Consider the following 9,273-nt stretch of genomic DNA (forward strand, 5'->3'; position numbering starts at 1 on the left):
GTAAGGAGAGCCTGCTAAAATCTCAGGGTTGGGACAAATGGAGATGTTACTGGCACCTGCTCAAGCAACTCAAACAACGGGATGACAGTGATACCGTGATACAGTGATATACATATCACTATATGTGTATCACATCATGGAATACTATGCAGCTTTAAGCACAAAATCATGCAATTTTCAGTAATATTGAGTGGAACTAGAGGATGTCATGCTGAGTGAAGTCAGTCAGAGGAAAAGGGAACAGATACAGAAAAGGGAACAGAATGATCTCTCTCATACACGGGATTTAACAATACACATAAAGGTAGTACCAAAGGCGTGGAGTCAACATAATGGGAGAATGATCCACACAACAGAGTTGGGGGGTGAGAAGGAGGGGTGTTGGGGTACTTGGGAGAGGGAAGTCAGTACAGTGGTTGTTCTGGAATTATTTTCACAAAGGAACCATTATTAATGGTACCGTAAATCACAGAATTTTGTCAACAAAATAAAAATTGAAAATTTAGAGCACCCAGCAAACTCCACAGCTAAAAGGATGTGTGAGCAAAACATCCAGGAAGGGCGACATCTGGAAAGCGTGTTGGTAAGCACTGTGGCACTATGACGACCTTCAAAAGGCACCAAAAAAGGTGCCTCCACAGGAATGTGCATTCCCAGGAGTGTGTCTATGAAAAATCTCAGTGCGTACCATGGTCAAGAGGCAAGTCCCACAGCCTGTACCAGAGCTAAAAATATGGAACACCATAGTCAGGCCTGTATGCAACTCCCAGGCATCATACAACAGCAGCAAAAACGAAGGGAAGTGGGGGGATGAGAGTATACAATCTCCAAGTGCATCAAGAAAGGAGTGGGAACTTTGGGAAAAACATACATGCAATCTCCAGCACACAGAAATCAAGTGAGCACAGAGGCCCAACATGCAACGCTATCACTGAAGAGAGAGACAACAGTAATAAAAGCAAAGGAATGGAAAGGTGAGCTTCTTTAATCTAAAAAAGAAATGACGCCCCACAAATGTCACCTCTGCCAACTTCCACACCTCTACCACCATCACAAGAGTAAATTTCGCAGTCAGATGAACATTTATATATCATTAAGAATGGATGTAGATAATACTTGCAGAGAATAAAACCCCTTATCTTGTCGGATACTATCAGATACTATCTGGGTAAGTATTTTACTTCCAACATTTTTTTTACAGGGAAGAGGCTATTAAGAACTTTCATAGTTTCAAACACAAAATTTCTCTCTGGTTTAATTTTTGTTTTTACTGTGTGTACACAACTAAGAACACAGAGTATTAATTAATAGAGGTCAATACTGAAATAAAAATTGCCACACATTCTAGACTGAAGGGATAGTACAGTGGACAGGACACTTACCTTGTACACAGCTGATCTGGGATAGCCTCTGAGCCCTGCCAGGAGTGATCTCTGAGCACAGAGTCAGAAGTAATCTGTGAGCACTACAGGATGTGCCCCAACCCCAGACCAAAAAAAAAAAAAAGAGCCAGACTTTCAATTTGACATACCTCAAAGTATACATATTTTGCCACTTGTCACTTGTCATCCTGTTGATCTTCGATTTGCTCAAGCGGGCACCAGTAACGTCTCCATTCGTCCCTATCACATGCTAGTGTGGCCCAATGGCATCTGCTCGCTCCAGGAACACAAAGGGCCTCAATCTTTCATTCAGGGTTTTGACAAAGAAGTCTGACCATCTCATACGTGGGCAGCCACTCGGTCTTCTGATGTCCTGTAGAATCCAGTCGGTAACAGCTCTAGTCCAGCAGTTGTCTCTAAATCGAATTACATGTCCGGCCCATCTGATTTTCGATGCCTTGGCAAACAAGACAGCATCCATGATTCTTGACTGTATATGAGGCCAGAACTCCGGATTCCTTCTCTCACTTGAGTGAAATGTGATATTCCTAGCATAGCTCTTTCGATTCCTTTTTGGGATACCCGAGTAGTGTTCTCATCCTGTTCTAATCCTGTTGAGAGCAAAGGGAATGTCAGGGACTAGTTTGTTTTTCATGAACATTGTCTTCGTAAGATTCAGCTGCAGTCCAACCTTTCCACACTCGTGGTCAAAGTTGGCCAGCATTTGTGCCACTTGACTAATGTTTAGTATTATTAGAACAATGTCATCAGCGAAGCGGAGGTGGTGTATTTGCCAACCATCAATCTTTACTCCCATTCCTTCCCATTCCAGTCGTCCCATAATGTTCTTGAGGGTGACACTGAATAGTTTCAGTGAACTGGTATCACTCTACCGAACCCCTCTCTTTACATCAATGATCACTTTCCTGTAGAATGGTGAGATCCTGGTGGAGAATCTGTAATACAGCTCGAGGAGGATCTTGTGTACTGAGTTGAATGCCCTGTTTGGCCAGGGTTTTGATGACCACTTCAGTCTCAACAGAATCAAAGGCCTTCTTTAAATCGATGAACATTAGACAGAGCAGCATCTTGAACTCTGGTGAAACTTCGATGAGCTTCGTCACTGTGTGGATATGGTCAATCATGCTGAATCCTTTTCGGAATCTGGCTTGCTCACATGGTTGTCCTTCATCTAGTGTTTTTCCTATTCTATTCAGGATGACTCGAGTGAACAACTTGTAGACGATGGACAACAGGCAGATTGGGTGATAGTTGCTGATGTCATGGATGTCTCCCTTCTTGTACAACAGAACAGTCCTACTGGTTTTCCACTGTGATGGAACCTTGCATACAGACAGGTAGCATGTGAAGAGCCGAGCCAGTGTATTGATGAGTACTGGTGGCAGATTCTTCAGGTGTTCGGGTCTGACCCTGTCCAGACTGGGTGCTGTATGCATCTTTACCCACAAAATGGCGTGTTGGATTTCGGAAGGGAGGACGTTGGGAATGACATATCAATCCTGCAAAATTTGGTATGTGGGCAGGTAGACATGGCTGTCCACTAGCCAGCCACTGCCAAACTTCAGGTCATTTTCCAGACACTCGGGCCGAACCTCACGCATGAGTCAAGCCCCACAGAACCAGGTAAAGCAGAACTTTGCAACCTTGGACTCCAGGCTCAATAAGACCCAGAAACAAGATCCTCTGTGGGCCTCCTCCAATCTCTGGTGCCCCAAACATCAAACCCAGACAACCCACCCTACCTGTGACAGATAAATATGTCATTGGCCGACCTCCAGTACCTCCACTACCCAGCCACTGCCACACAACAGGCCGCTTTCCGAACACACCATAAGACACTTAATACCCATTTTCCATAATTTCCACACCATATTTGATGGGGTTCAAATATGACGTGAACCATAGAAACACCTGCAAGGGTGATTAGAAGCCACTCTACAAGCCTCCATCCCTCTCGGAGAGCCCGGCAAGCTATGGAGATTACCCCACCCACACAGCAGAGCCTGGCAAGCTTCCCATGGCGTATTCAATATGCCAAAAACAGTAACAACAATGGGCCCCATTTGCCTGACACTGAAAGAGCCCCCAGTATGGCAGTGTTAAGAAGGATGAGCAAGGAGAGGCTGATAAAATCTCAGGGACGAACTAGACTTCCAAAACAAAGGACTAAAATGACTGTCTTGTACTTTCAATGCACGTATGCTGGCATCAGAAGCATCCATCGAGGACCTGATGGTGCAAGCACAGAAGATCAAGTACAACATCATTGGTCTGATTGAAGCAAGAAGGCATTGATCACATCACGCCATTTTCAGCACTGGAGAAAGACACTCAGAACAAGTGACAACAGAGGTGTTGCTGGCGTCCGGGTCCTTGTCAATATGAACTTGGCCATAAGCATTGATTCATTTGAGTTCCTAACAACCTGAATCAGACAATTACACTTGAATAGATGTGGCTCACTGCTGGCAGTTTCTATCTTCATCGTCTATGCACCAACATCCAACTACAATGAAGAAGAAATTGAGAAGTTCTACAAGGAGCTGGAGAAGTTCTACAAAGAAGACCACACCTTCTACAAGGTCGTTGTTGGTTATTTTAATGCCAAGATAGGCCTGAGAAGGTCACCTGAAGAACTCCACATCGGGACTCATGGCCTAGAATGGAACGAACAGGGTGAGAGACTGTCTGAGTTCATCATGTCGACCAAGACCATCCATAGTAACTCACAGTTCCAGAAGGCCAAATCCAAACGCTGAACATGGCAGTCTTCTGGTGGACAGTTCCACAGCAAAATTGACCACATCATATTCAATTGATGGTTTTGCCTGACCAATGTCGCTGTTGTCCCAAAATTCTAAATGGGATTTGACCACCGTTTCCTTTGTGCAAAATTCTACTTCACAGAATGGGGAGAAAGGACTGCAAAATTTAAGTTTAAGAAGAGAACTCCCAGAATGACCACCAACTAGGAGCTCTTTGGCACTCTTGCAGCAACGTGGGAAGATGACAACATTGACAAGGAATACGATTGACTGGTTCAGCACCTCCATGACTGCACGAGGAATGCCTAGAGTGGAAAAGCCACAAACAGACGCCTGTCTTCGGAAACTCTCGAGCTCATTCACCAATGTGGTTTGGCATGAACCTCAGGCAATCACAAGCTAATGTGGAGCTTGCAAAGCTGTGCAGAGTAGTGATAAAGGAAGACCTCAAAGAGAGAAGAGCAGCAGTGTTGGCCGATGCGGCAGAAGCTGGGAAAAGTACTTGCAATGCTCGCCTGTCCTTGGCCAACTACAAGACCAAGATGACTGCCCTCCAAAGTCCTAATGGATCTATCACATCTTCCAGAAGGGCAATGGAGACTATAATACACACTTTATTTTGCAGTATAGTCACTTCTCTGTAGATGGCTCCAGATGAGATAATAAGTAAGGCAACTAGGGCATTCTGAGAGTCACTATAGAGTTTCCAGTATAGAAGAAAGATAAAAAAAATGACAGGGGGTGGGAGGTGTGTAAATAGCTGGAAGTTAGAACTCTGACTCATGTTTAAATGGGGGCAGGAGGGAAGTAATGACAAAGAAACTAGCCTGAGAGCTCAAGAACAAAGGGAGAGAAGAGGGAAGGGGGAAGTTGTGGAAGAGCAGAGACTGGTTAAGGCAGGGAGAGAGAGAGGCATGTGTACTAACAGGATTAAAACCTCATAAACTGCTGGAAGGCAGAAAAACCTTCTCCATTCCAGTCAGTTTCCACCAGCCCAGAGACTGCTTAGGTAACAGAAAGAAAAGGTTTTATTCACATTGGGCAAAGGCAATCCCTTTGGGTTAGTGAATTACAGTGATATTCCTCTAGTCATGGAAGACCTCATTGGACTAGAATTTGGAGATTAAAGATCCATTGTTTCAGCTTTTAACATTTTCTCCACTCAGTGCAAACCCGTCAGAGCCTTTAGTTGACCAGGAGAGTCTTGGCTGCTTTAAGGTGTTGCTCCCAATATAAAGTAAATTTGTTATGTGCCAAAGGAGCCAGGTTGGGATTAGGAGGGAACCTAGGGATATCGGTGGGGGAAGTTCACACCGGTGGTGTTTTTGGAACACCAAATGCTTAAAAGAACTGTATAATGAACAACTTTGTAAATCACAGTGTTTTTAATAAAAATTAATAAAAATATCAATAAATGAAAATAAAATAAGAAATGAATACAAAATAAAAGGTGACACTCCCACCTTCTCTCTAGAGCCTATATGCTGTGCAAACCACGCAAACAACTCCCTAATCCATAGTGCCTTCTCTCTTCCCCCTAGGCAGGAAAGCATCCTCGCACAGTGCTCATTACAGCCCCGCGAATCCCTTCAACCCTCATTAGGCAGGTCAATTTCCCTTCCTCATTAGGGCTGGCAGAATGAATGAACTGCTAGCATTTAAGTAAGACTCCTTCCATCAAAGCCCTTTGATGAGCACGATATGGAGCCCTTATAATTGTCTTACCAGTGAGCCAGGCTCTGGAATTACCAAGGTACCAGAGTTAAGAGACATTTAAAAATACTCCACACAGATGTGCAAAAGGTACTGAGAGCGGATTTGAGAGATGAAGAATCAAGACACTCTGATTTCTTTTCCTGGCCACACCCTGCAGTGCTCAGGATTTATTCCTGGCTCTGCAATCAGGATCACTCCTAGTGGGGCACAGGGGACCATATGGGATTGAACCTGGGTTGGCCGCATGAAAGGCAAACACCTTATCTGCTCCACTGTCACTGGGGCTCCTCAAAAGGCATTCTGGAGGGTCAATGAGATAGTAAAACAAGTAAGTCTGCCTTACATGTGGCAGACTCTGGTTTAAATCCCTGGCACCACAGATGGTCCTTGGAGCATCACCAGGGGTCTCTTCTGAGAATAGAACCAGGAATAGTCCCTGACCACTGCTGGGTATTGCCCCCAATCCAAAAGACTTTATAATATTTGGCGTCAGGGCCTGAGAGTAGTCTGAATAGGAATCACTGTGTCACTGTCACCCCATTGCTCATCCATTTGCTTGAGCGAGCACCATTAACTTCTCCATTGTGAGATTTGTTACTGTTATTGACATATCGAATACTTCACAGGTAGCTTGCCAGGCTCTGCTGTGCAGGTGAGATACTCTCGGTAGCTTTCCGGGCTCTCCAAATAGGAATAGTTATTTTAAACAGTTGGAAAAAATAGCATAGGATGCTCTCTCTAGAATTAATAATTTACTTCTTATTTTACATATCTCCAAACATGCCACAAAGGGGAGAAATTTAAAGTCATAATCTGGAAGTTTATCAAAAGGAACCCTTTCCCCCATTCTCCAGAATATTTATATCTTTTATTATCACCAAGATTGCCCAAACTTGAAGAAGATGTTGGGTCCAGATAAACACTCCATATCAATTCTGAGACTCACAATCCATAGGTAACAATATCTTTATTTTGCAGTTACAACAGATCCAGAACAACATGATATACAACTAGGGAAAAAGAATCACTTTTTTAAAAAATCACATTTTTAAAGAATTCGGCTAAGTTAGCAAGAAATTACAAACATATAAAGAAATGAAAGGGAAACTGGGGAGATCGGTGGTGGGAAATGTACACTGGTGAAAAGATAAATGTTGAACCATTGTAAGACTGAAGCCCCATCATAAACAACTTTGTAACTGTGTATTGCATGGTGAATCAATAAAAGAATTAATACAAAGAAAAAGCAACAGATGATAAGAGACAAGGTGAAACTCTATTCCCTTGTATTCTATTTATGCCATCGCTCTCTCCCTCACTTTTCCTTTTCTTCCTCACTCCTAGAAAATGCATTTTCCATGGTGGCTTAAAAGGAAACATATAGGAATGAAAGAATTATTAGAAAAACACAAGTGTTTTCTTCTTTTCATTCCTCCCATACTACTTGGACCTGCTTCCTGAAGCTTAACTGTGAACGAAAGCACACCCTAGACTCGGAAATTTTAGGGTGTAGAGTGAGACTCACATTTTCCTTCCTGTCTACTTCCATGGCTTGGTTAGAACTTCCGCTCACACTCTGTTTCTGCCATAAAGCTAAAGCAGATAGAAAAAATAGGACTTTCTGTTACTGAATAATTCACAGTAAGGACCACACTAGCCACAATCAACCAAAAAAGGGAGCTAATCTGTGAGCAGTTGACAGCAGCATTTTATACCATCTCAAAGAGCTTCCTTGACTTTGTCATTCCGGAGCGTGAAGATAAATGGGTTCAGGAAAGGGGTCAGCATGGAAATGAATAGGCATACAATCTTCTTGTACTCTGCTGCCTGCGTCTGCTTGGGTTTCACGTAGAGTAACAGGCAGCTGCCATAGCCAAGCACGACAAAAGTGAAGTGAGAGGCATGTGTTGAGAAGGCTTTCCTCTGGCCGGAAGTTGAGAGGATTTTGAGGGTGATGGAGATGGTGTAGGTGTAGGAGATAATGGTTGGGGCAAGGGAACCGAAGATAATGAAAACTGCCATTACAAAAAAACCAAACTCTATAAAAAGAGTATTATCACAGGCAAGTTTGAGCGGCTGCCCTCAGTCACAGTAAAAATGGTCTAACACATTTGATTTGCAGAAGGTGAACTTAAATGTGGCATAGACTGGCCAGATTTCAGACAAGAAGCCAAACACCCAAGACACAATTACCACAGAGATACGGGTGCAGCTATTCATAATAATGCTGTATCTCAGAGGGTTCTAGACAGCTACGTAACGGTCTACAGCCACGGCACCCATGAATGCAAACTCTGTAGACCCCACCAAGAGGCACAGATAGAGCTGGACCTCACAGGCAGTCAGAGACGTTGTCTGCATCTTAGGGAGCAGCAACCCCCAGAGCATCACGGGGACAATAGTGTCATGATCAAGATCTCCGAGGTGGAGAGGCGGCCAAGGGAGAAATACATGGGGGACTGCAGTCGTTTGTCAACACAGCCGATCACAATGATGACCATGTTTCCCAGTAATGTCACTGAATAGAAGAAGAAAAAGATGGCAAAAGAGCTAAGTACAAATTCTGGGACCCTGGGAAGCCCAGAAGGTGGAATTCGGTGGCTCTAGAGCGATTACTCATTATTTTCACCATGTTTTTCTTTCTTGGGAAACCTGGAGATCAAAGACGAGATGACCATGTTCCACACGTCCTGCTCTCAAAAAAGGTGGAGGACAGATTAGGGTGTCGAAGGATTTCCAAGATGGTGATCAGGTGTGACATGTCTGCTGCTGTACATTGCACAAAGCTGGCATAAATGTGGTCTCCTAAAATCCAGCCACGGATATCTCACAGCATGACTCAACACCTTCTGGCACAAGTAACACCTTTTGCCTCCCACTACTACATACTTTTTTTCTGTAGTGGACAGGGGCTAATATTTTTTTAATTATTGCCAGTTTTGAAGTAGAGTCAATCAACCCCTCTGATCTATTTCCTCACAAGAAGCAGATGACATAACCACCTTCCACATGTAGCCCAAAGCATAGAGCTTGAGCCCGAGCTTTTATTTGTACTTGGGATCAAATTAAAAGAGGGAGGGGGTATAAGACCAACACTCTCTTCCGATTTTAAAACTATGTTATACAGCAGAAGAATTTCCAGATGGGAACTCTAGGGCTTGGCATGATTTTCCAGAGCTTTTGTATTCTTTTCAAACTCCATTTGCTTTCCAAAATCTTAGATAAAAGGAAAGATGATGCCTGGTACTCACAAGGTTATCTACAGGGTGCTTGGACCTCTCTGTCTCTCACCTCAGTTTCACCATTACTCAAATGTCCTCTCTTTATAGGATTCTCTCCAGCTCCTATATTCCAAACAGGAAGACAGGAGTAGACTTTAGTTCTCACCA

The 9,273-nt window shown here is 43.6% G+C and overlaps 1 protein-coding gene across 1 annotated transcript; it reads right to left on the bottom strand.

The window, feature by feature from the left end:
• Window positions 1–7,564: 7,564 nt before the first annotated feature.
• LOC101558505 (olfactory receptor 9A4) lies at window positions 7,565–8,516 on the bottom strand. Its single transcript, XM_012932665.2, is given in 3 exon segments — window positions 7,565–8,286; window positions 8,289–8,438; window positions 8,441–8,516. Coding segments are annotated over 3 exon segments (948 nt in total).
• Between the last annotated feature and the right edge of the window lie 757 nt (window positions 8,517–9,273).

The sequence above is a fragment of the Sorex araneus genome, chromosome 1, assembly GCF_027595985.1.
Source record: "Sorex araneus isolate mSorAra2 chromosome 1, mSorAra2.pri, whole genome shotgun sequence".
Taxonomy (NCBI): domain Eukaryota; kingdom Metazoa; phylum Chordata; class Mammalia; order Eulipotyphla; family Soricidae; genus Sorex; species Sorex araneus.